The sequence below is a fragment of the Tiliqua scincoides genome, chromosome 1 (assembly GCF_035046505.1).
Source record: "Tiliqua scincoides isolate rTilSci1 chromosome 1, rTilSci1.hap2, whole genome shotgun sequence".
Lineage (NCBI taxonomy): Eukaryota > Metazoa > Chordata > Lepidosauria > Squamata > Scincidae > Tiliqua > Tiliqua scincoides.
The window spans coordinates 279,030,334-279,056,699 of NC_089821.1; the positions used below are offsets into that span (position 1 = coordinate 279,030,334).

At 47.0% G+C, this 26,366-nt stretch overlaps 3 protein-coding genes across 5 annotated transcripts in view; 2 read left to right on the forward strand and 1 right to left on the reverse strand.

Annotated features, from left to right (window-relative positions):
• Positions 1 to 11,384, forward strand: part of ADCY3 (adenylate cyclase 3) — an 84,163-nt gene extending 72,779 nt beyond the window's left edge. For both annotated transcript variants that reach the window (XM_066626625.1, XM_066626635.1), the window contains exons 17-21: positions 2,292 to 2,438; positions 2,915 to 3,034; positions 4,214 to 4,340; positions 8,336 to 8,460; positions 10,538 to 11,384. In XM_066626625.1, coding sequence (XP_066482722.1) covers positions 2,292 to 2,438; positions 2,915 to 3,034; positions 4,214 to 4,340; positions 8,336 to 8,460; positions 10,538 to 10,720 — 702 coding nt within the window. In that variant the 3' untranslated portion in view covers positions 10,721 to 11,384. The remainder of the gene's footprint in view (positions 1 to 2,291; positions 2,439 to 2,914; positions 3,035 to 4,213; positions 4,341 to 8,335; positions 8,461 to 10,537) is intronic.
• A 130-nt stretch (positions 11,385 to 11,514) lies between these two features.
• CENPO (centromere protein O) lies at positions 11,515 to 22,118 on the reverse strand. 2 transcript variants are annotated; one of them, XM_066626652.1, is made up of 7 exons: positions 22,031 to 22,118; positions 20,021 to 20,143; positions 18,945 to 19,114; positions 18,294 to 18,423; positions 16,351 to 16,610; positions 14,965 to 15,136; positions 11,515 to 13,647 (listed from the first exon to the last, which is right to left on the reverse strand). In XM_066626652.1, exons 2-7 carry the CDS (start codon positions 20,061 to 20,063, stop codon positions 13,481 to 13,483), a joined length of 942 nt encoding a protein of 313 aa, XP_066482749.1. In that variant the 5' UTR covers positions 20,064 to 20,143; positions 22,031 to 22,118; the 3' UTR covers positions 11,515 to 13,480. The 2 variants fall into 2 exon arrangements, with proteins under 2 accessions (XP_066482749.1, XP_066482760.1); XM_066626663.1 differs by lacking the exon at positions 22,031 to 22,118 and adding an exon at positions 20,265 to 20,342.
• Positions 22,119 to 22,211: 93 nt separating this feature from the next.
• On the forward strand, positions 22,212 to 24,522 carry PTRHD1 (peptidyl-tRNA hydrolase domain containing 1). Its single transcript, XM_066626674.1, has 2 exons — positions 22,212 to 22,573; positions 24,124 to 24,522. Exons 1-2 carry the CDS (start codon positions 22,250 to 22,252, stop codon positions 24,292 to 24,294), a joined length of 495 nt encoding a protein of 164 aa, XP_066482771.1. The 5' UTR covers positions 22,212 to 22,249; the 3' UTR covers positions 24,295 to 24,522.
• Positions 24,523 to 26,366: the final 1,844 nt, after the last annotated feature.

A 26,366-nucleotide genomic window follows, 5' to 3' on the forward strand; every position in this document is an offset into this window, starting at 1 on the left:
AAGTGACATCATTAAACAGGAAGTGGCCAGAAATATTAACTATATTAAATATAATATAATATATTTGTTATAGTATAATATTAAATATTAACTATATTGATATTAATTATATTAATCATATCATTAATTAAATGCAGATCTTAAAAATATATTATTAATACATAGTAATATACATGCTTTATAAATGATCAGCTGCTGATCACTGTTGGAGACAGGATACTGGAGTAGGTAGATTTTTGTCTGGTCCAGGAGGACTCATTTTTTAAAACTTTGTAAGCATACCAACAGAATTGTTTTATCAAATGAACTTTGTGAACAACCAGTCTGATCAACATTACACACACACACCCCTGTGGACCCCAATCCAACTAGTCATTTCTCCCATTCTCCTTGGATAGGATTGAACCCTTTATTAATTTAATGAAATTACATTTTTCCAGCAGCTGGTGGGGAAAACAAAAATAGGCCATGAAAATATATCAGAGCTGATAAGGGTTTGGTTAGGAAGCTGATTTGTCTCCTATACTAGGAGATGCACAGCTCAAGTCTATGCATGTCTACTCAGAAGTAAGTCCCATTAGAGTCAATGGGGCTTACTCCCAGGATTGGGCTGGCAATCACTTCATCAGTGACTGATAAATATTCCCTTCAAATAGCAAGATTCATCACTTTAAAAATACAGCCTTTCCTCTTCAGTCAAACAACAAGATTAATAAATCGCTTTTAAAACAGTACCCTTTTTCTGCTCCTGGCCAAGTAAAGTGTGTGCTTGTCTCTCCCCTCCCCCTTTGCCAACTGCATGGAAACAACTTTAAGGGGAGGGGGAGGAAAGCGGGAAGGTTTGGAGATCGAAAGGGGGGAGTGGAAGAGGGAGGGGTTGAAAAGAGAGATTTCACTTTGATGAGAAGCGATCCCAGGCTGGGAACTAGGAACCAACCAGACAAGGATCAGGGAGGGTTAAGGACTGCAAGCCGAGCATGCTCGGAAGACGGTGGGGTGGCAGCAGCTGAGCAACTCCCTGGCTCAGCTGAGCAACTCCCTGGCTCATATTCTGCCCAGGGGTGTGACTGTATCGCTTTGAGAGGACATCCCACGCCTCCCCTTTGAGTTCCTGGCGCAGCCCTAAAAAGCCCCGCCTCACAGTTTGAATAACACTGCACTAGGGGGTTAACAGCTGAATAAGAGCTAAATGGAGCCTCCACGTATAGACGCAGTATATCTGACTACAAAATGCTGGGGACAAATAATAAGGGGCAGCCATCACCTTTGTATCAGGCCTTAAAACTTTCCACAGGCACCTGGCTGTTCACTCTTGGGAACAGAAGGCTGAATAGATGATTCTAGCCAGGCAGCTGAGCTTTTATTGAAGAGATTATGGATTTCAGGCACCTAAATCCATTGCCCAGTGGGTAGATATTCTGTGTATGCAAAGCACCCAGTTAGATCCCGGTAAAGATCTCTAAATCTGGGAAGGCAGGGCTGGCAGTGACCTTGGATAGCTGCTGCTAGTCAGAGCAGGCAAATTGGTCTAGATCAGGTGTGTCCAAAGCTTTTGGCAGGAGGGCCACATCATCTTTCTGACACTGTGAAAAAAAGAATTAATTTACATTTAAAATTTGAATAAATTTACCTAAGTTTACATAAATGAATATATTAAAGATGAACTTATATGAATGAGTGAAGGTCTTGGAATAGCTCAAGGCCTATAAAAGGCCTGGCACAAACCAAGGCCAGCCTTTCCTTCGCTGCCACTGTTGCATCACAGATGTGAAACAGCAAGCAGTGGAGGGAGCCCTCATCCCACAGCTCACGCAAGAGGTCAAACAGTCACCCTCATGCTGAAAGCAGTTGCGTGGGGCCAGTGCGAGCTCAACAAATCTTCAGAGGGCCAGAGGCTCATTGGGGACTGAGGGCTTCCTGAGGGCTGCATTGGGAATCCTTGAAGGCCGCAAGTGGCCCCAGGGCCGGGGTTTGGGCACCCCTGGTCTAGATGTATCAGAAGTCTGACTCAGTATAAGGCAGCTTCATAAATTCAATCCCTGTTCAAATTCTTTTTTCCAGTAAACTGCTTTTGCTGATAGTCATGTCTGTGTCTTCCAGAGTTCATTTAACAACATGGGTCTGACCATAGCTGGCAATCTGTATTCTTATTGCAAAAATTAGATTGTTAATTATTCTCAACATCTATCATCCCCCCTCCCCCAGTGATCATAACACTTGAAATAGCTGCAAGTTAACTAGACTTTATTTCCCCTCATTTCTTTCCCCCTCTTTTGTGCCTTAATGTGCAGGAGCTGTATAGCCAGTCTTATGATGAGATCGGTGTCATGTTTGCCTCCATCCCCAACTTTGCTGACTTTTATACAGAGGAGAGCATCAACAATGGTGGCATTGAGTGTCTGCGCTTCCTCAATGAGATTATCTCAGATTTTGATGCAGTGAGTCTCTTCCAGAGAAGTGAAGTGGGGGTGGCCAGAGAAGTGGTGGGGATGGGAGGGAGTCCCTTGGCTCTCATGCAGTCAATACCTTGTTCAAAGAACACTCTTTGGAGAGAGCCACCTGGAGCATTCAGTGTGTCTGTTATGGTGCCTGCATCTCTTGCCTGCCTTCACAACAACAACAACCAGTTAGCAGGGGTTATAACACCTTCCACATGCTGTGGCAGTGCTGCAAGAATGGCAAGACTGAGCCAAGGTGGTCCTTGGGGAATAGTCACTGTGTTGTCGGGGACATAATTTGAGTTAGAATTCAGTTGCAGTCCTGCGTACACTGTTCTGGGAGTAAGCCTCATTGATCACAGTGAGACTTCCTTCTGAGCAGACATGCATAGGCTTGCACTGTCAGTTGGCTCATGAACTTCCTTTGACAGTGACAATGATGATGGTGGTTTCTCTTTGCTTTCTGATTTTCACAGCTCTTAGACAACCCCCAGTTCCGATGCATCACCAAGATCAAGACCATTGGCAGCACTTACATGGCAGCTTCCGGAGTGACGCCAGATGTCAACACCAATGGTTACAACAATGCTGTTAAGGTAAGCAGAGAAAAAAGGGTATGGAACAGGTAACTTTGCACTAGAGGTCTGATGACGAATACAAAAGTATGCACAGTATGCTGATTTGTTTCCCAGTGCTGCAGTTCAAGTCCATCTCTATGGCAGAACTATAGCCATTCCATTGGATTTTATTGGAACTGTAGGGTAGAAAATTCTGTTTGCTCTGTCCCCAGCAAAACACAATCATGTTCCCAGGCAAAAGAGTTTTGCCACAGGTTTATATGTTTGTTTTAAAATTCATCCCACCTTTCTTAAAATTAAACCGAAATAGTTTACAATAAAATAATGTATCAAAATCTAAGCAAGGCGTAAAAAGAACCAAGTTTACCATCCTTTATAAGAACAGCCCCGCTGGATCAGGCCATAGGGCCATCTAGTCCAGCTTCCTGTATCTCACAGCGGCCCACCAAATGCCCCAGGGAGCACACCAGATAACAGGAGACCTGCATCCTGGTGCCCTCCCTCCTGGTGCCCTCCCTGCAAGCTTATTTCAGACCCTGTGAATGTTCATGGGCTCCCTAAATAGCTGCTGGAGAACTGAAAGTCAGGCTTAGATGGTGCAGGGGCTGCAGGCAGACTACCAGTTACAAGGTGGCAAATTGCCACAATGCATGTGTCACCATGCCAGAAGCCGCTACTATGTGGGAAGCTTTTTGCATACTTCCACGCCACTCCTTTTTAGTCCCCAGATTTCTGATCAGTTGCAGAAGAGCGATAAGATTCTCTTCACTACTTGGCAAGGAAGTGTAGACGATCGACTTTCCTGCAGGTTGCAGGAACATTGTGTTAGGTTCCCACTTGGCAACTGATCTCCTGCAGTCACTTGCTGTCTTTCTAAAATACAATAGAGCCTGCTTTACAATGGATCACGTTACAATCTAATCAGATTACGATAGACTGTCTTTAGTAAAACAAGGTTCACTATACAGAAATCATGCGAAGCCTGGCAAGGAGGAGGGGAGTAGCCACTCCAGGCAGGGAAGCCAAATTCACAAACAACACATGTTTGGGGGAACAGTGTGTTCAAAATAAAGGCTGCTAGGAAAATATGCCTAAGCAACTTTCTAGGCTGCTAAACATGCACAGGAGCTTCTGGGGGAGTTAAAAGGGCCCCAAAAAACAGGCAGGGCGTTCATCACAGTCCTCTTCTCTCTGCAGAAGGAAGATGTTTCAGAAAAAGAGCGCTGGCAACACCTCGCAGACCTCGCTGACTTTGCCTTGGCCATGAAAGAGACCTTGATGAACATTAACTACCAGTCTTTCAATAACTTCATGCTGCGAATAGGCAAGTGGGACTGGCCTGTGTGTTGTGTGTGAATGCTGGAATTGAATTCCCTCTGGGTTCAGAGCACCAGGTTGAAGTGAAAATGGGGTGGTCACTGGGAAGCTCTCTCCGTGACATGGAGAAAGTGAAGATCATTACTATGATCGAAGAAGGGGGACATTATTGACCATTTGGAAATGCCCTTCTCACTAGCAGGAGACAGGGTCAAAGGGTCAAAGGCACCTATTGCTGAGGGGCATCCACTACCCCCCCCCCCCAAAAAAAAACTGGTCCTCCCTCTTCTGGAAGCTGCATAGAGCCCAGTGTGTTTTGGGCAAGCTACATTCAATCTTCTTCACCTTCTTCCTCTCCCCCCCCTCCATTTCTCAGCAAAGGCTGAGGCCCTGCACAGGAGAGAGCGGGATTAGTGGTGGAAGTTCCTATGGCAACCACTTTGTGGCAAAGAGACAGAGGTGGGTTGCTGTGCTGGAGAATGGTGGTGCCCTTTTGTGACCCTGTTTCCACTGCTCCAGCAACTGGGATGTGCAAACAGGTGCCTGTGCTTTGGGCCTGCAGGCCTTCTTCAATCATGAAACCTCACCATGCACTGTTGCCAAAGCTGCAGCGAGGCTTGAGGAGCTGTAGAAGAGCTGTCCTGGCCCACCTTGCCCTTCCTTGGGCCAGCAAGGAAGGGTCAGACAAGGACCATGCCACCCAACCCAAGCTACTGCCTGTCCTTTCTACCTTTTCCTCTGGGCCAAGTGGGCCAGGTAGAATGTGTCTTTGCAGCTGTGGAGCAGAACATCACAGAGCCATGCCTGCTTCACTGTCAGTCTTTCCACTCATTACTGGTAGGTGTGTGTGTGTGCGTGTGTGTGTGTGTGTGTGTGTGAGAGAGAGAGAGAGAGAGAGCTCAGCGGGTGAGGCCTTCCCCATGGGCAGAGCATCCAGTTCCCTTCCAGGGAGGTGTCCAGTGCCTGACCCCGGCCTGACTATGCCGGGGACTGGGTACAAACCCAGCTCCTAAACCAGATCAAAGGGTTTCTCAATCAGGTGCAAGGAAGGCGAGTCGTGCATGCGCTGATTATTCCCCAGTGCATCCTGTGGGAGGCACAAGGGCAAGAGGTACAAGAAGTATGGGGGAAGTGCTGCTAGACTAGAAGTGGGCTAATGTGGTCCCAATCTTTAAAAAAGGGAAAAAAGAAGACCTGGGAAATTACAGGCCTGTCACTCTGACTTCAATACCAGGTCATAAAACACACAGATTGCACATAGCTAGACAACAACTCAGGGATCAATAGAACCCAGCATGGATTTGTGAAAAATAAGTCTTGCCAGACAAATCTCATCTCCTTTTTCGGTCAGATTACTAGTTTACTGGACAATGGGAATGCTGTGGATGTAATCTATCTTGACTTCAGTAAAGCATTTGTCAAGGTCCCACATGACATCCTAATCAACAAGTTCGTAAAATATGGGCTAGATGATACAATTGTTAGATGGGTTCACAACTCACTCGTTGGACAGCTGTACACAGAGGGTGTTTGTCAGTGACTTAGTGTCAACCTGGAGGAGAGTTTCGAGTGGGGTGCCCCGGGGCAGGGCTCTGTCTTGGGCCTGATTCTCTTTAACATCTTAATCCAGAGCTATTCAAACTGGGGCATCCTGATGCCCCAGCCTGATAGCCCTGGCCTCTGCCTCCTTAAGGGGCGAGGGCAGGGGGAAGGCAGCAACACGATCCCCAGGACTGTGTTGCTAAGGGGGGCTGCAGGGACTAGGATGCCTGTCAGGGATGCGGGGAGTCCTGCACGATTGTCTGAAGGGCTCCCCAATGCTTGCGCAGGGCTCCCTGCACCCCCGACAGGCTGCTGCAGGGACTGGTGAGTACATCCTAGTCCCTGCAGCCCCCGTTAGCTTCCCCCCGCCCCCGCTGCCTCCCTCCCCTCCCCTGCAAGGACTTACTGCGGTCGTCAAACTCCCTGAGTGTTTGAAAGCCTTAATCAGTGACTTGGGTGAGGGGATACAAGGGGGCCTCATCAAATTTGCGGTTGACATTAAGCTGGGAGGATTAGCGAACATAATAGAAGACAGTAGAAGCCTTCAGGAAGACCTAGACAAAATGGAATACTGGGCTGAAATGAATAAGATGAAGTTCAACAGCGACAAATGCAAGGTTTTGCACTTAGGCGAAAAATAACCAAGGATGCAGGTATTAAACTTTAGAAAGGTTTTGCTACCAGCAATTATCGCTGTTGTGACTTGGCACTGTGCTTATCTTATATACGTTTGTTCCATATAATATTTCATGACCATTTGTTTCCACTACTTACATCCTTTTAATCTACACTTGAGGTAGTGATATAAACTGACTAAATTATATCCTCCAGCTAGTGAATGTTAGGTATTCTGCTAAAATGGGAACAGACCCTCTGAAAACACAGATTTACAGCATAATCCTAGGCATGTCTACTCAAAAGTAAGTCTCATTGTGTTCAATGGGACTTGATCCCTGGGAAGTGTGAATATGATTGCAGCCTTAGACTGTAAATCAGGTTCTGTTATCAGAAATTCCAACCCTACCTGGGCATTCCAAGGATTTAAGCTGGGAGAGGGATGTTATCCTTATTAAGCTCCCTTAAGATGTTGTGTCTTTCTGGGTGATATTTTCTGATGTTCTTTCTTTCTGCCTCCCAGTCCAAACCATGTCTAATTTCATGTACCTTCCCCACCCTTGGTTCCCCAACCCAACTTCCTTACCTTGTGTTCCCACTAAAAAGACCCTGATCATTTTGCTTGCCCTTCTTTGTACCTTTGCTCTTTGTATAGGTTCTTTGTACCCTTTCCCACAATAACCTTTTGGAGATGGTGCAGACAGACTCACAGCCTGTAGTATTTTTCTGTCAGTGATCTGTACAGCACACACACCTGGCCTGCACTCCCACACAGCTTTCCCCCCACACAGGAAACAGTGGTGACATGGTCTCCTAGCCACACCTTTACCAAACTGATGCCTAGGAATCGACAGAGGCAGCTTTCAGTAGGCAAGCTCTGCACAAGGTTCTGGAGCCGACTTTGGCCCAGCTATATCCCAAAGGGTCAGGAATGCCTCCCCCTTTCTCTGCCAGAGAAAAGGGGAATTTCTTACCATAAATTCCTGTTCTGGGGAGAAGAACGGGGGGAATTCCACCCAGCCCACTTTCAGGTTTCAGAGTCTTGCTCTTCTGGGTGATAGGCTACATGTGGGGTGGTAGTTAGGGCTCCGAAAACAGGGGCATGCCTTATAAATGTCCAACATCTCCTTGCAGAGATTGTCCATGTTTGCTTATTGTTGTTCTTGGGCAGAGATGTGGGTCTTTTCCAGCTTTCCAGGCCTGTTTGGGGGTGGCTGCCCCTCAGGAAGAGTGGGAGACATCAAGCTTTCAACTCTGCCTCCTGGTAGTGGGAGGGGCATTCTCAAAGGTCAGGAGTGCCTCCTTCCTCTCCCCAGATCAGGAATTTATGATAAGAAATCTCAATTTTGTCCTCCCTGCATAATACCATTATAGGATTTCCTAGTGAAATTGATGGGGAAAAGGAATTCTTCAATTAATATTTCATTCATTTATGGAATTCATTGCCACAAGATGTGGTGATGGCCATAAGCTTAGAGGGCTTCAGCAGGTGATTAGGCACATTCTTGGAGTCAGAGAAGTCTGTCAGTGACTATGCGTCTTGAGGAAATACATGAAGCCTTCATCCTCAGAGGTTGTGTACTTCCCAATACCAATTGCTGGGGAGAAAAAGCAGTAGGGGACTGCTGCCTTTCGCACCCTGCTTGTCAGCTTCCTGGATTTACCTGGTTGAGCACAGAGGGAAATATGATCCTGAAGTAGTGGGACTTTGTGGTGGCCCAGTAGTTCTCAGGCTTCCTCCAGCCCCAACCTTCACCTGGCCCTGCATGCAAGAGCTGTGTCTGGCTTGAATTGCTGAGCACTTTAACTTGAACATATTCTGTTTTTCATGCTTCATGGTTACAGGTATGAATAAAGGAGCAGTACTGGCAGGGGTCATTGGGGCCCGCAAACCCCACTATGACATTTGGGGGAACACGGTGAACGTGGCCAGTCGGATGGAGTCCACAGGTGTCATGGGAAATATACAGGTGAGGGTGAGCTTTTCTGTTGAGGTGGGTCAGCAAAGTCAGCAGTGGTGAACAAAAAATGGAAGTGGGGCATGGACAATTCTTCCTGTGATCATAAATAAATGCTAAAATAGCTCTACAGTCTTTCAGTGCTAAAAATAGCTCTACAGGCTGGGAAACAATGCAGTTCAGCCACAAAAAGTTAGGAAACTCGATTTTGGCACACTTTTGGTTTTTGAAGCTGTTTAAATTTGGATTCTGGTATCTGCAGGGCGTTCCAGAATGGAATCCCCATGGAATGGGGGGGGAGCAGACCTGTAGTCCCTTCCCCTACTTGCTAATAACAGAAGAGCTTGGCAATGAGTGCAGTGGGTGGAGAGGAGAAAGATCTGTCAGAAGAGTCAGCCTTTTAGAGGAGCCACACCTACAGTTGTGCTGTTTTATCAAGCAGGGTGTTCCAACATGTGCATGGAGCATGCTGCCTGCAGAAGCCTCTCCATTCATTGTCAGTGTTCTCCCATAAAGGAGCATGCAGAGCTTATCACCATTAAAATGAATGGATAATTGATATCAGTCAGAGAGCATACTGATTGCTGGCACAAAGCACAGAGATGGAAGTGGCACTGATTTCTGTCTGCAAGCGCACTTGGCTTGCACGCTGGTTTGAGACACTCTCAACAGGCCTCTGATGGTGCATATTGTAGAAGAGCCACATTGGCTCATTGCTTGTCTTTCAGTGATGCTCTGTTGCCATTATTGACCATCTCAATGTGGAGCTCCTGATAAGCTTCCAGGGAACCCCAGTGTTCATCTGCATTAACACATCCAGGAGAGAGGAGGAACAGCACTTGTGTTCTGTACAAGCAGTGTGCCACCCCTTCCTCCAATTCACCAGCTGAGCCTCCGAGTGTTGTGCATGGGGGTGGGGGAAGGCCCTCCAGAATCAGCGATACAAAGGATTACTGAAGGCTGTGTCACCAGGTCTTCTGTATTCTGATACAATAAAAAGTGGAAATTCAGTTTAAGAGTGTAATTTCCTCTTGAAAATGCAGCAAGGAAAACCAGACTTCCAGATTGTCTATCCAATCTAATTGTGCATTTCTGGTGACATGCCTGGCAGTGGATTGTCATCTTGCTAAAATGAACCCCTGCCTTGCCTTTCCTTGGCAGGGTTGGGTGTCACCTAAACCTAACTAACCACCTTCCTAGAGTTTCAGTCTAGGATGGTGGTTTTCAAACTCTCCCGGAGTTTGAAACCTGCAGTAAGTCCTTGCGGGGGTGGGGGGGAAGCAGCAGGGGCGGGGGGGGGGAAGGCAGCGACGCGATCCCCAGGATTGCACCGCTCAGGGGGGCTGCGGGGACTGGGATGCACCCTGTAGTCCCTGCAGCAGCCGTCCCTGGGTGCAGGGAGCCCTGCGTGAGGCTCTACAGGGCTCCCCAGGTCAGCGGAAGTGAAAGTGGAGTGATTGCACTCCACTCCCGCAAAACTGGAAGTGGAGTGCGATCGCTCCACTTTCACTTTTGCTGACCTGGGGAGCCCTGCAGAGGCTCACGCAGGGCTCCCTGCACCCCAGGATGGCTGCTGCATGGACTGGGGAGTGCAGCCGTTAGAAGTGAAAGTGGAGTGATGGTGCTCAGCTTCTGGTTTAGTGGAGGTGGGGCACGATCGCTCCACTTTCACTTCTTAAGCATCAGGGAGCCCTGCAGATGTTTGCACAGGGCTCCCTGCACATCTGGGAGGCTGCAGGAGGCTCTGGTAAGTGCAGCCAAACCCCTGAGTGGTGTGATCCTGGGGATTGCGCCACTGCCTCCTCCCTGCCTCCTGGCTGTCCCCACCCTTTAAGGGGAAAGAGGCCAGGGCCCTCAGGCTGGGGCATTGCGATGCCCCAGCCTGAAAACTTCTGGTCTAGGATGTACGAAGAGCTTCAAAAGTCCTCCGTCCACTGTGGGGGCCAGTCATTTATAAGATGAAGTGGGTGAACTAGTGATAGAAGGTGGAACACACCAGGACAAAGGGGACTACAGAAGTCTGGTGCCTTGACCAGAAAGCCTTGGTCATGCCAGAGGGTTGCAACTGTGTTTTCTCTTAACTACACAGGTGGTGGAAGAGACCCACTTTATCTTGAAGGAGTATGGCTTCCGCTTTGTGCGCCGAGGGCCCATCTTTGTCAAGGGTAAAGGAGAACTACTTACCTACTTCATGAAAGGGCGTGAGAAGCAAGGCTCTTTTATCAATGGTTCCTCTGTGACTTTGCCCCACCAAGTGGTTGACAGCTCATGATGAGTCTTAACACAGACTCTGAACATAGGTTACATATAAGACCAGGTGCCTCTATCATGCTGAAAGGCAAACTGTTTTCAGCACCTGATGGTCCAGGCAAGAGCCTGATATGCACCCCGTTAACACTGAGATTTAGATTTACGAGAACTTAACCCCTTTGCCCATTTCTGCCTTTGTAAAGGTTTATTCTTTGTCAGGGGACTCCTTTTGACATCAGCATTTGAATTTGTATCTTGATGTAGATGAGGGAGTGTGGGACAGATTCTCACCTCTTGCACAAATACACAGCCTCTCTTACATGTTCCAGTCTGGCCCCCCAAGCAGCAGTGCTTGAGCAGGGTTGCCTTGGCTGTGTTGCTTTTTAGTCCAAGTGAGGGAATGGTGCCATTGTTTTACTTTTCCATGGAACTAACCTTGGCCTAGAGTTTATTGCTAAAAGGAATGCAAGCTCAGGGAGGATATTGATAGTAAGCAGAAGGGCTGGCAGAAAAGGACTGATGAGGGCACACTTGAGCTTTAGTTCAGAATGAGCTCACCTCTGTTACAAAGCCACTGTAGACAGGTAGGAGGAAAAAAGTGCAATGTATTTTCTTTTTACTTTAAAAAGATGTCCTGTTTCAAATATATAAATATATATATAAATAAAAGATGCAGATTAATTTTATATTTTTAATTGTGTCTCTTAATTCTGAAAGCAAGGGATATTTCAGATTGCACCTCGCACCTTTTGCTGCTCTCACCTTTGCTGTTGCTTTAAAAGAAGAGATTTATAAAATTTGGTCAAAGACTGTTTTTATTAAATGCCTTCATCTGATTTGTTATGTTTAAATACAAAATAAAAAATGTAATAATTTCCTTAGTTTCTCAAATAGAATCAGTTGAATTTTAAAAAATGCTGCTGCGTCTCTCGTTTTATCTTGGGGAATGTGGGAGCTTGGTCACTTCCATGAAGCTGCAAAGGTGCTGTCATGGCAAAAGCAATGTGTAGTTATAAACACCAATTTTCATTTAAAAAAAATGTTTCCAGATCTCATGGCGGCACATGATGGTGCACTCAGTTATACCTTAAATGTAAAGAGTGGTATGTATGAACAGAGGTTGCTGCCCAGGTCAGACACTGGTCGTTCCCCCACCTCACTGTCATCCATGTTGCCAGGCAGCAGTGCTGCTCCCCAGGTGTCTTTCACAGAAGATGCAAATAGCCTGAACTGTCCACATCAAAAGCAGCTGCTCTATGGGTTCTAGGTCCACTCCTTGCTTTGTTTTTTTTAAACACGTACTGGCAGGTTATAGGGGGCTAATACATGCACTCAGAAGCCTGGTCGGATTAAAAATGGGACACCTGGAGCACCCACAACATTCTAGGCTACGAGTGAGGCATTGAAATGGGAGATTACTCGGCTCACACAAACTGTGTGAGAAGTTCTGCTTCTTTTTGGCCACAAGCAAGTAAAGGGATTGGGGAAAAACTTGTTTGAAGTACTCACACCTCTGAATATTACTGAAGTTTTGATCAAGCTGTATTATTAAATAGCAAACCTTGAAAAAGAGCCATGCTCTTTTATGCTCTTTTGGCAGCAGTGCACAGCTGAGGTTGCCTGCTTAAGTTAATCTGGGGAAGGGCGGGTGGGGACATGTTGCACTGATACTCAGAAGCAGTGCACAGTCCAGCAAGCCAGCTCCATTCTCAGGGCAGTCTGCCTTGCAAGTGAAGGGATAAAAGCTGCCACTACCACCAGGATCATATTGCTACTTGCAGTCAAGACTGCAGTAGAAAGACTCTGCCAGGAAAGAGCACAGCAGCTCATTCCTCTCCTATCATGCCCATGAATGGGTTTTGCAGAATCATATGCCCCTTATGCATGAAATCCTTACACTCATTAGTCAATCCTGCAGCTAATCCAAATGCTGTTGTGCACAGACAAGCACTCCCTGAGACATTGTAGGACGCTACAGACAGCAGTAGGATGCTGAGCCCAGTGGGCTGAGATCCTGCATGTGGTTTTTGTGCACTAAGAAAGGTCCTCGTGCCTGGCCTGAGCCTCTTACCTCCATTTGTTGCATTCTGTGTAGTCTTTAAACTCAGAAGTGACTGGCGATGATGCTATTGTCAGTCACTTCTGGAAGCCGTGCCCTGAGTTTGCAGTGCGTGTGGATGTCACAGGACACCAAAGACTGGGAAGCACTGGGCTAAGCTACAGGAAGGAGCTGCTGCTCTAATTGCTGGGCATAGCCAGGGCACGCCCTGTGTCCAGATGTTCTCCACTCCCTCCATCCCCAAATTGTAGAACTGAGAGACAACAAGGAGAGTTTCAACAGTGAAGCTGAACAAAGTAGAAGAATCCAACAATGTCACTGCCATCATACACACTCATTTTGCAAGCTAATGCTTCATGGGAACAATAGTGGGCAAGATTCTCATAGGAACTTGTCCCAGGAACAGCAGACTCAGGAAAGTATTTCTGTGGTTACCAAGCACAGATTCAAATGGGAACAGGCTGCCAGCCCATCTTACCACAAAAATACAGCTTTCAGGTAATATAGCAGATTTCACTGGTACTTGTCTCTATTCAGGTTTATCATACAACAATGAAAGTTCACACTTTTCCATTTGGCTAACAGTTTGCTTCAAACAGTTTGCTTCAAATCTTCCTAAGAAGCTTGTAGTCAACTGAAGATAACACTTCAGAAACAAACACATGGTGGAAAGGGTTTCTGAGTAGCCCAAATCTCTAGTACTCCATGACTGAGATGCCTGATTCAATCAGAAGAAACACCTGGTGTGGGGACAGGCGACTCCAGTGAAGTTGCTTGGCTGAGGTTTTCTGCTTTGTCTGTAATGGAGCTGAAGGTCTCATAAAGAGGCTTCTCACGGAACAGGGCCAAATGGACTGCTGCCAGTTCCACCTCAGAGGCCGGAGCATCTTCTGTTCAAGAAACAAACGTGTATGAGAAGATCAGTGCGTGACAGAAGTTTGCTTCCCCAACTATATCCCACAGATTTTGAGTATGCATCTGTTATTTTGCCCCTTCATAAACAAGGGCAGACTCTGTAGATAAAGGCACAGCAAATGTGACAAAGCAGAGGACTCTGAATTCAACAACCATGTCAAGGAGAAACATTTGTCTGTTTGGATGCATGTATTATGTGTATTACACAGGGGATGGATAGAGTGGACAGAAGGATGCTCTTTTCCTTCATATAACACCAGAACCAGGGAACATCCACTAAAATTGAGTGTTGGGAGAGATAAGCCAAACAAAAAGAAATATTTCTTTACTCAGCTTGTAGTTAGTCTGTGGAATTCCTTGTCACAGGATGTGGTGATGGCATCTGGCCTATATGTCTTCAAGAGGGGACTGGACAAATTTCTGGAGGAAAAGTCCAACATGGGTTACAAGCCATGATGGGTATGTGCAACCTCCTGATTTTAGAGGTGGACCATCTCAGAATGCCAGATGCAGGGGAGGGCACCAGGACGCAGGTTGTATCTTGCTGTCTTGTGTGCTCCCTGAAGCATTTGGTGGGCCACTGTGAGATACAGGAAGCTGGACTAGATGGGCTTATGGCCTGATGCAGCAGGGCTCTTCTTATGTTCTTTTGTGTTCTTGATGGAGACCAAGGGCAATTGCCACTCCCACTGCTTATTAACACACCTCATAAGGAGGAGTAAGTGCAGTTATGGGGTATGTTAAGGGGTAAATGGTAGTGCAACCACTAGATTTGTCATGTACAAACTGGTTGTAAACAACCATATGGGGATAAAAACAGGCCTCTGTAAACAACATTGCTATGAAGCAAAATTGCAAAGTGAGGGGTCTGTGGTCTCTTATAGGGTTATAACCCCTGCTAACTGGTTAAGAGGCACTTTTTCAAGTGGGTGCTTCTCTTTTATTTAGCAGGGGAAGAGTAACTGGCCCACCTCACCCCAGCAGTGTCTTTTCTAGTGGCTGTCTGCTGGTGTTGCATCTTTTTAGATTGTGAGCCCTTTTGGAACAGGGAGCCATTAGATATTTGATTTTCTCTGTAAACCGCTTTGTGAACTTTTTGTTGAAAAGCGGTATATAAATACTGTTGTTGTTGTTATGTTTCACTAACAGTGAGCAGAACTAAAGGATGATTTCTATGGGGCACATTTGAGAAAAAAAGTTAACAATGCTAAACATAAGACGGCTGTTGCAATTTTTTAATGCCCAACTCTCTCATATAAATCGTAAGTCACCTCTTCCTGCTATTCTCTCACCTTTACATGTAACTGTAACCTCTGTTGGGAGGGTGCGCACCAGATCTCCATATATTAGCTTTGCTGTGAATGGAAACGTCTTCCTCCCTTCTTCCGTGCTGTAGCTAAACTCCAGCATGTTGTACAAGGAATTGCCCTGCAAGGGTCCTTCAAGGAAAGTAGCAAAACACTCCTGCAAGCAAAGGGGAAGAACTATGGAAGTGCCAAGGAACTCCACCACAGTGTGTGGTTTTCTCACTTTCCAGAATTGAGGGGTAACCACATCCCTGCTCCTGTGCACTCCTGGGGGTTAAATGCTGAAAAAAGTAGATAGATCCACTTCCACTATTTGGGAACTGCTCTCTTCTTGAGAGGGACACTTTGTTCAGAGAAACAGTCCCATGATTCAGCTTTGCATGAAAGGCTCATGTAAACATAAATCATGTAAGACTGGTAAGTACAGTGAAGCCTCTGTATCTGTGGGTCCTGTATCTGCGAATTTAACCATCTGCAGATACAGAGAATCCACATGGGTGCCTTAGGAGGCTCCCCGCAATGACTAACCTGGAGCCTATAGAGGCCTATCCTGGGTCACCTCAGAATGGCCCACAGAAGCCTCTGGAAGCTATTTCCAGTTTGCTTCCAAAAAACAGGAGCAGCTTCCAGACTTCTGCTTGCCACTCTGAGGTCCTCAGAGGCCGGTATAATACAACTCAGCAGAGGCCTCTGGAAGCTCCAGCTAAGTAACTGTGCGAGTGGACCCCAGCATCTGTGGAATTTCTTGTGCCGGGGGGGGGGGGCTGGAACCAAAGCCCGGTGGATAAGGAAAGACACCAAGGCCCCAAAGCCTGGCAAGAACGAGGAGAGCATAACTCAGCCTAAGTAGCTTGTGAGCCTCTCAGGGACAGGGAACCACATTCTTATGGGCCAAGCACACAGATGGTGGAATAACATCTAGAAACAAGACATAAGGGAATCAACAGAGGAAGGAGAGGAAAGCAGAGGCAAGATAAACAGGGAAAGAATCTACATTGTCAGCTGCAACAGCATGGGGAAGCCTGTTTGACAACTAACCCACAACCCATGTTGCCAAAAGTACAGGATACTTTGGACCCCAACTCAATGCAAACAATTAGATGCTGACCAGGAGCACCCACTCATGACCCTTCAGATTCGAAGCAACCACAACCATCATGGCAAGCATTCAGGCTGGCTCTTTGAGGTCCAAAGACCATAATTACACTGCAGCACTGAACCTCAGTGAGACTGTCCCTATTTGGAAAGATTGTTCTGCTGTGAAGATCAGTGAGTACACAACTGAACAAAAGCATTCCTTCCTCTTTCACACATGTGCCTTTTAGAGTACTTGGAGGGCATTAGCTTCTCTTCTCCAGATGAGACTTTTACCTGTAACTGATCTGCCTGGAATTTCCTCCCAGCAAAAGCATTCAGGTGGTCTGAGAGCAGAGACAAGAAACGTGTGATGTCTGTCTGCAAATTCTCATGAGCTATTTGCTCCAAGGGGATGAAAGCCGGGATTGAGTGGCGTTGGATCCGGACTGGTTGTTGTAGAATAAGATCCAGGTAATAGGAACCCAGGTAGGTGCCTTCAAAGGCAGTGCTGATGCACAGACAGGCTCCATGTTTGGTCAATTTACCACTGAGTCCTTAGAAACAGAAAAACATTCTCATTCAGCATTAAGACTAAGTCAGAATTACAATCAGGGCAGATCTGGCTGTTGCCCTTTAAAAACAATAATTTGTGACCAGAATTTCTGGTTCCCTCTCATGGCATGTCAACCTACCAATTCCTGTAGAAAGTTTACACAACTATTTATATATTTATTGGATTTGTAATCTGCCTTTCTCCTGAAGGGCACCCAAGGTGGCTAACAACATTTAAAAGTCATAAAATATATAAAATAAAACGATAAAATAGATAATAAAACAGCAGCAATAAATACAGCAGTAAAACAATTGTTAAAAAGCAGCCATCATGCCCTCCATCAGGCAAAGGTCTTCTGAAATAAAAAAAGTCTTGAGGCCTTGCTGGAAACTTAATAAAGAGGAGGCTGTTCACAATTCAAAGGGGAGGGAAATCCACAATACAGGTGCCACCACCGAGAAGGCCCTATTTCTGGCCGCCATCCCCCTAACCTCTCTTGATGATGGCACAATCAACAGGGCCCCCTTTGATGACCGAAGAGGACTGGCCGGCCTATACGGAAGAAGGCGTCTCTCAAATACACTGGTCCCAAGCCGTTCGGGGCTTTAAAGGTCAAAACCAGCACCTTGAATTGGGCCCAGAAACAAACTGGCAGCCAGTGCAGCTGCTGGAGCAGTGGCATGACAGAGTCAAACCGCCGACCTCCAGCAACCACACAAGCCGCCGCATTCAGCACTAGCTGCAACTTCCGGACTGTCTTCAAGGGCAGTCCCATGTAGAGTGCATTGCAATAGTCTAATCTTGATGTCACCATGGCATGGACCACCGTAGCAGGGACAGCCTCAGCTGGCACACCAGCTGAAGCTGGACAAAGGAGCTCCTGGCCACAGCCAACACCTGGGCATCCAGGAGCAGCTGTGAGTCCAGGATAACCCCCAAGCTGCGAGCCTGCTCTTTCAGGAGGAGTGCAACACCATTCAAAGCAAGGCAACAGTCCAGCACCCACATTGTGGATTTGTGCACCAGGAGGACCTTTGTCTTGTCCAGGTTTAGTTTACATAGTAAAATAAAAGATGATTCCCTGTCCCAGAGGTTCACAGTGTTAAAAATAAAAGTCACAAGGGAAATACTAGCAAACAGCCATTGGGAGGGATGCTAAGGCAGGATCAACAGACAGTTGCTTTCCCCCTGCTTGATGTAAGAGACCCACCAGTTTGGAAGATATTTCCTTGCTCAAGCAACATGGGATTTAGGTGTTTTTTTTTTAATTTCTCTCTCACTACATGGTTTTAAAACCATCAGGGTAGTTTACTACTGCCCAACTCCAGTAACTACTCTCTCCCCACCAAATCCTTGATAAACAGCTATAAGTTTATTGGAAATAGGATAGAATTATGTAAAATAAAATTGACTGGGGGGGGGAGACAGGACAAGAATAGCATAAGGCCTGGTCACAGAAAAGAGATGGAGGACTTGCATCTACAGGGTTAGGAGTCTTTATTTCTTTTGTATTTTCTAACTATAGCAATGGGGACTAGACAATTGATCATAACATTAGACAGAGATGCTCAGGGCTTCACTTATTATGGCAGATACACCAAAATTAAATTAAAAGAAGACAATACAACAGGGACACTAACCACTAGGTAAAGAGCAAGGTATTGTACACATCTGAGGGCAGTACCTGTCAGATGAAAGACCTGCAGAAGGCCCTTGAGGTTAACTATCTTCCATTCCAAAAGAACTTGTCTTCTGGCCTCTGTAGCCTGGAAAGTCTGTCGGCCACGTCTTGTGGTACCTTTGCACTCTTCAGGCTGCAGGAAACAAGAAGAGTGCAGTTTGGGTATAATATTGGTATGCCTGCAGCATAAGCTGAAATCAGTTCAACACCTTCTGTCTAGGCATTGTTTTTTGCAACTATGACCAACATGTTCAGTTTTGAATGTTTTAAGGCAACAATGAGCCATTCTTACCTCCTTGGGTCAGGCAAGAAAAGTCCTAGGTATCAAATAGCCGAAGAAAGGAAAATAACACACAGAAAATAAAACTCCTTAACTGCATAACCGTGAAACCGGAAGTTGTGTGAGAAACACAATTTCCCTCAATCTGAGATTCACAGAGGCAGCAAATGGACAAATGCTGTCTCTGGGAAGCTCAGATGACCCTCTGGAGGGGAGCATCCCCTTACCTGTGGAGGGACCGGATTGCGTCAAACCCTGCTTCATGATGGGGATCGCCATCCCGATCCCTGTTGTTAAGCGGTGCACAACTGTATTGCGATCCTATGATTGTATCCAAGGCAGAGTACAATAAAAAGGATGCACGCTGCACCTACCAGAGAGCGATACACATCCAGTTTGGTCTTTAGCTCATCTCTCTGGCATTTCAGCTCCTGAATCCTCTCTTTCAGCCTGGCTACATTCTCCTGACGCTCTCTCATTTCCCCTTGTTTCAATCCTGCTTTGTGGGCACGAGCTTCCAAGTTTTCCAGGTGGGATAAGACTCCTACAAAGAACAGGCATAGACAAAAGAAGCAACCCACACTGGCTTTGTTGTAGAAATAACAATTGATCCATTTCTGCAGGGGCATAGTGACACATGCAAATCTTGCCACTAAAACAATGCTTTCTCATTTTTACATTAATAGTTCTGCAATCGCTTACTCAGGGATTCCTCCCTGCCATGCATCCTAGAGCTGGAATATCTAGTCATCCATATTAATGAAACATCTCTCCAATTGACAACTTTACTGAGAACAAAGTAAAGGTGATGAGATGTGTGCAAGAACAGACTTGCAGGGCTGGAATAGAAGGTTCACTCCAATTCCTTATTTCAAGATACGATCCTCCACTCATCAACCCTGCACAGATTGCTTTAGGCCACAGTATGTCAAAAAGAGGGAGCAAGGCAAAAAATGTCAACAGGCTTGCACATAAAATAACTCCAGAGAATGGGAAGAAATAAAAATTGACACTAAGGGAGAAAGTAGGAGCCATTGAAATCTCTAAATTTATCTGTGTTCTGAAACCAGTGAGATTCTTTGTTCCCTCAACTATTTAGGACATGTAGTCTAGGATGATACCACTCAAGAACAGGGCACAAGCAAGCAACCAACTGTATGAGAGCATGATTGCTAAGCCACATTAGCAATGTTTGTGAGCCACTAGTGACTCTCACTGTTAGTGGGAGTGGCAAGGGTCCCTCATTTTGATATGCAACAAATGGCCTGCACCATCTTACTGCAAAACCTGAGGACCAGTTCAGCAGTTCATATGATTGGGCTCAACTCCCAAATTCCACCTTCTCTCCAGAGGGAAAGTATGGAAAACAAGAGTTTTCATTAAGTCTAAAATCAGTCATTCTGCTCCTAGACCTTGTGCATAGAAAGGAGGGTCATCTGCATCTCAATACCTGCCAGTGTACCACTTCTCAAGGAGGTCTTAGCCTCTCCCATTTTCACTTCCTCTTCTTAAAAAACAGCCAGGCAGAAGATTCGAGATTTCCTTTGTTGGTGGACACAGAATTCCTGCCAAGCTAAAGCACAGAGACAACATTGTTAAGAATGTCATTGAAGAAACAAAAAGCCAGAGCATAAAGAAACAGGATCCAGGTGATACAAGGTATCGCCTGGTAAATTATGCTATAGTATGCTTACCTGAAACGTAAGCAGCATCTTTTAGTTCATCTCTCTCTGAATGTTCAACTAGAGTAACGGTTTTTAAAATGGTTTCAGTTTTTTCATAAGTCAAACGTTTGGCTGGACTTGGCAGCATGACAATTGTTCTCAGGACAACAGATAAGATGCAAGCACAATGAATAAGTCCTTTGTTTTCAAACCACAGGAAAAAAAAATACTATTCCAGCAGTTTGAAATTTTCAGTTTGAAGGCTTCTTCAGAGCACCACTTGCACACACACATGCTAGAAAGCAAATATTCATACCAGCTCTCATAGAAACCACTAGGAAGCTTAGCTCTCCTTATACTTTTGTTCTTCATTTTAAAACCAGCCTTGGGGCATGTACAAGCGTGACTAGCAAATAGTACTATTTTGAGTAAGGTGTTGGTAGTCTAACAGCATTAAAAGGGTTTAAGACAACATATCAAAGCTAATTTCCGGTTCACATCAAAGTCATTCTGGGTTCACATTGCAAAGTTCAACTTCCCAGAGAAAAGCCTGACGTAGCAGTTTTTGTGTTTTTAGCAGAGCCAGCAACACTTTTTTCCAAACTGCAAGTTTGTTGCATTTCATGGACTACACAGGAAGGCCACAGTAAGTCATGTGATGGTTATGGGTGAGGTCATTTTAAGCAAAATTGCAAGTGCAGTACCCATCTACTGCCGGCACAAAATCTGTATGATGTTATGCATGGAATCGACTATTATGGAACAACAGCTGATTTGTACCCACCAATGAATTGTCTCCAATGAGAAATATGTGTTTCAAAGAAGGAACCCCAGATTGTTATAAAAGTGAGCTGCAGAAGGCGCTCTGGGCTTCGCTTCGCTTCTCGGCTTCCCACTTCTGACTTGCAACCTTTGGATTTACAATAAGCGCTTGGATTGATCACCACTGCCTTCTGAGTTTGCTTTGGAATCTTGGGATCTCTTGCAACATCTGGGATTATCTCTTGCAACACAGGCACAAAATTGTTTCTAAAAAGAACCTCAGGTTCAAACTGGGCTGGTGGAATCTGTGAGAAAACTGAGAGGTCGTTTAGTCCTCTCACCTATTTCACACACGGGCTCGGTGGGCTGAGCAGGTCCAGGCCAGCCTCCTGCTGCTCTGCCTGCAATGATGCAAAGGAACACTGGGCTCCAAAGGAGGCTGCTGGGGGCAACCCGGCCTCCTCTGGTACCTTGTGTGCTCTCAGGGGCATCTGGGCGCCTCACAGGGCGGTGCTGCCTGGTGGGGAGAGGCAGGGCAGAGCCTCCCCTCACTGCAGGAACACGTGTGGTGGGTGGGAGGCAGGTGAGGCAGAGCCTCCCCCCCAGTCCTTTGAACAGCACCGCCCCCACGTGGGGCACCCAAAGTCGTGCGCGGAGCGAGTGGGTGGGGGGTGGTGCCTGCCTCAGGCGTGGCGGCCTTTTGGGAAGCTCTGCCTCACCTGCCTCCCACCCACCGCACGGGCTGAATCCCCTGGTCAGCGGGTGGGCACCCTTAGAGCCCGAGCCTGTGCGTGTCTACTCGGAAGTCAGCCCTATTACAGTCAATGGGCTTACTCCCGGGTCAGTGTGGACAGGACTGGAGCCCTAGTGGGGGGTGGCAGAGGCGCTATCCTGAGGACGGGACTCGCCTGCGCTCGGCGCCTCACCGAAGACCCCGAGGAGGACGGGCCAGCGGCCCGGGGCCTTCAGCAGCGGGCGAGGCCCGCCCCTCCCTCCCTCCCTCCCTCATAGGCGCCCCCCCGCCGCCCCCTCACCCGAGAGGCCTCTGCAGACTCAGCGCCGTTGCCGTGGAAACCAGCCAAGATCAAAACTCCCGCGCGCGCACCACGCCGGAAGTACGTCATACGCCTCGTACGCGAAACCAGAAGTGTCCCTCCATCCCGTCATGCCCCGCGCTCGAGGAGCCGCTTTATTCGCAGCCCAGAGGCGAGAGAAAAGACCGCGCGGTCCCCGAAGCAGCTAAGGCGGCACTCATGCCTCTCTATTACTACTACTTCGGCGTTCTAAATGCCACCCTCCTGTTCCGTACGGCAAGATGGCGGCCCCCGCTGCTTTCCCGGCATGCCGCTCGCGGCTGCGGGCACGCCCCTTCGTACGGCAAGATGGCGGCGCGCGCTCTGGTGCAGTACGTGGTGCTGCGGGGGGACCTGCGCCGCGAGCCCCTCTCGTGGCCGTTGGGGGCCCTGGTGGCTCAGGCCTGCCACGCGGCCCTGGCCGTCACGCACGCGCACTACCAGCACCCGGACACTGCGGCCTACCTGGATCAGGGCGGGAGTATGAGGACAGTCGTGCTGGAGGTCAGCGGGGCGGGGAGGCAGCCCCTCCCACACGGGGGCCTGGGGAGCAGGCGGGGGTGCCCCAGGAGGGAGGGGGCTGGTCAGGGGGCACAGGGGTCTTGGGGGGATGAAAGGGTGGGGGTGCCAGTCAGAGTAATCTCTGGAGCAGGGAGGTGTGGTGGGTGGGGGGCAGGTAAGGCAGAGCCTCCCCACCCGCTGGAGTCCCTTGAAAAGCTCTGCCACCTGTGAGGTGCGGTGGGTGGGGAGTCCCGCTGGAGTCCTTCGAAAAGCACGGCTGCAGTCTGAGGCACCCAAGCACAGACAACCCGTGCGTGGGTTGTGGGTGCTTGAGTGCCTCACGCGGCGGCAGCGCTTCTCAAAGGACTCCAGCTGGTGGGAAGGCTCTGCCTCACCTGCCTCCCCACCCACCGCACATCCCTGCTTTGGAGTCCAGGTCTACCTGCCTGCATAGCATTGGCAGCTAGATACAGTAATACAGAAAACCAAACACGCTCCTAAATGCCTCTGCAATCTTTTAAGTGTAGAAAATCATTGCCAAAATCACCATCGTATTCAGGCTCACACTACGAAGTGCGCTGTGTGCGCCAAAATGGACTTCTGCAGCAGCTGTAGTCCCACAGCAGTGTCCCTGAGCTCCCATGCACTCCTTTGTGGCAAGGGGATCCGCAAGCTGAAGTGCTACTGCAGCAGGCTAGTTTCCCTCCAGATTTGAGGCTGTGTTAAGGAGCATCATGGATGTATTCCTCAGCCTGGTATAAATGGCTTGTGACAGCTGCCAGCACTGCACCCCATCAGTTGTGCCCCCAGCATCCTATGCAGGCAGCGAGTCCAGATAAGATAGGAAAATCCTAGATCCCAGGAAACTTCTGGTCCCTTCTTGGCCTCTTTTGGACCCTGGGCCCAGGTACAAATTACTCCCTTTACTCTTCTCTCATTGGCTGTACCAAACTGGGTGGATAGAGGAACTTGGGCTCTGAGCTTTATATGCATGAACGGCAGCAGCTAGTAACAGTAGCCACACATCAATTTTCTCTCCCAGGGATAGCTCATACTGCTTGCTAAGGGATCAAAACACACTTCTCTCTTTCTGTTGTGGCTGCAACAGGCAGACAAGTGCTTGGCAGTTACTCAACCCCCCACCTGCCATGTAGGTCTGGACCTTTGAATATACAGCCGACCTCCATATGAATGTCAGCTCTGATAGTCTCGAGATGGATGACTTTGATTATGGTAAGAACATAAGAACAGCCCTGCTGGATCAGGCCAAAGGCCCATCTAGTCCAACTTCCTGTATCTCACAGTGACTCACCAGATGCCTCAGGGATCACACAAGACAACAAGAGACATGTATCCTGGTGTCTTCCCTTCAGGTATATCTCAGCAGGTCGCAAGCAGGTGTTTTGTGGCATCTGGATTGACAGAGGTCTGTTGTTAATAGTTGCTGTCATATTGCAAAAAAAAAGGACTGTTTCCCTTGCTGACTGATGTTTGTTTAAGAAAGGAGTAGAATCTCTTGGTAACCTGGTTTTCCTTCCTATTCCTTTTCTTAGGCCCCAGATGAATCTGCCTTGACTACGTTAGCAGAGACACTGCAACAAAACAGCATCGATCACAAAATGTGGATTGAACAGCCAGAGAACATCGCCACTTGCATTGTTCTCCGTCCTTACCCTAAGGAGGAAGTCCACCACCATCTGAAGAAGTTCAAACTACTGAAATGATTTACTTCCTCTCCAGCTGTATATGGGATTGACCAAGAAAGGCAATGTCTCTGCTGGATCCACTGGACTGTGACATTGAAGGCACCTCGATGTCTTTATGATGTATAGTACAATCAGTGCGAGATTCTTTTCAAGAACTATCTTGCTGCATGTTGCTGGCAACTATGCAATATCAGCTAAAATGTTTCCGTAGAGATTATTAAAGATTTATGCGTTCGTGCTGACGTATAGCTGAGGTTCTCATTTCTGCACAAACTCCCTCTCTAAATCAAGACAGCTTGGGACACTCTTGGGATAGTTTAATGGATTTAAAACTGGAGGAAGATAACTGGAAATGGGAGTCTGGGTGGCATAGAGCCTAATAAAATCCCCTTTTGAGATTGAGTTGGTGAGTGAATTTTGCTTATGTTGGACATGAAACAGCCATGTTTAGTGTTAGGAAGAAATGTTCTCCTAGCTTAGATTGCCTATAAACCTTAGTTTTGTGGTTGGGTTTTTTGCCCATTAGTTTTACAGTCTAGATGTAAGAAGAGGAGAAAACAGGTAGTAAACAGTCTTGTCTTGCTGTAAGGTGTTGCAATAGGCTCTTGGATCATTTCTGGTGTGATGTGAACAAGGCGTGAGGCAGAGACAGAGCTATGCAAGAATGAAGAAAGTATATTTTGTTAAAGGCTTAGCAACCAAGGAATGGGATCAAAGTTTGTTCTTCATAAGAACATGAGCCTTAACGAAATCAAATAACAGGTTAATCTCTTTCTAATCTAACCCAACATTCTGTAACTAACTGCAGCCAGCATCTAGAAAAGCTTTTGCAACAATCTTTTGCATGTGTTTTAGTAAATATGTGTTCAGAAATGGTGTGATTTGGTACTACCCAAGAGAAAACAAGTGAACAGGATCACAGATTCTGTGGAGTAAGGAGCCAGGGTAGAAATGGTGTTCTAATCGGCCTTTGGATACAAAGTGTCTTTGATTTTCTACTCCCCTTGCTTCACCTCCTAAACATTAACATTCCATGAGGGAGGATGAGACCTAGCAAAGTTGGGCACTTCACATATTCTGTAAACATCTGCAACAATCCTTTGTCAAAAATATACCAGCCCCCAACATTCAGTCACCACATGGGTGCATATGTATGACACACCCAGGCTGATGACAGAGGGGCTTTCTTCTGGTGGGATGCTGTATCCATCTTTGGGCACAGATTTCTTAACCTGGCTGTTCATTCTGAAAAAAATACTTGGTTATATAGTCCAGCAGCTAACAAGGGGCTGGTTATGGGGTTGTAAACCTATATATCAGGCACTAGAGTTTAGTTGGCTGCAGTGACACTGATGCTGATTGCCTGAATGCTCTGGAGCCAGAGGCAATACATGGTTCTTCCAGTTGGGCATAGTTAGGAACTGTATGGCATTGAAACACTGCCACTGAAACCCACCTGGTACTCAGATTCTCTTGAAGAGACATGCATAGGGAAATTGCATTGAATAAGCCTGTAGGATCTAGCCATATTTTGTCCACATTAGAGCAGAATGGCAAAGAATCAAAATAGGAGAAAACAGCTTGATAGTCCAGGCTCCAGAAAAGGACCTCTCTATTTCTGGTTTTATTTAAAAACAAAAAAATCAAACCCTGCATGCATGCACAAGACCAAAGAACGACTGGGGACGTAATGTCTTCCCAGTTCTAGTGTGGCCTATCATTTGTCCTTGGATAGTGAAGATCAGGGCAGGCACATACTGGTAGGTCTTGGGAATTTGCAATAGAGTGGCAAGGATGTGACTGCAAATAGTTTTCACAGAAGCAAGGAAAATTTGAAGTGAAAACAGTTTTTTGCCTTGAGAGGCTTCATGCCAGTTGCTTCTCTCTCAGCCTCAGTGTTGGCTCAGCAGCTCCTTTGGGCAGTTTTAGAGTTGTGTGTTAGAATCCCTGACCTGTGGCAATTCAGACGCAGACATGTGTTGCAGTGGGGAATTGGCTCTGCCCTAAAACCACCATTTTACATTTGGCTCCGCCCCACCACTATTTTTTTTACCTAGGGCTGGTTGGTTTACCTTGGAGTTTCTGTGACG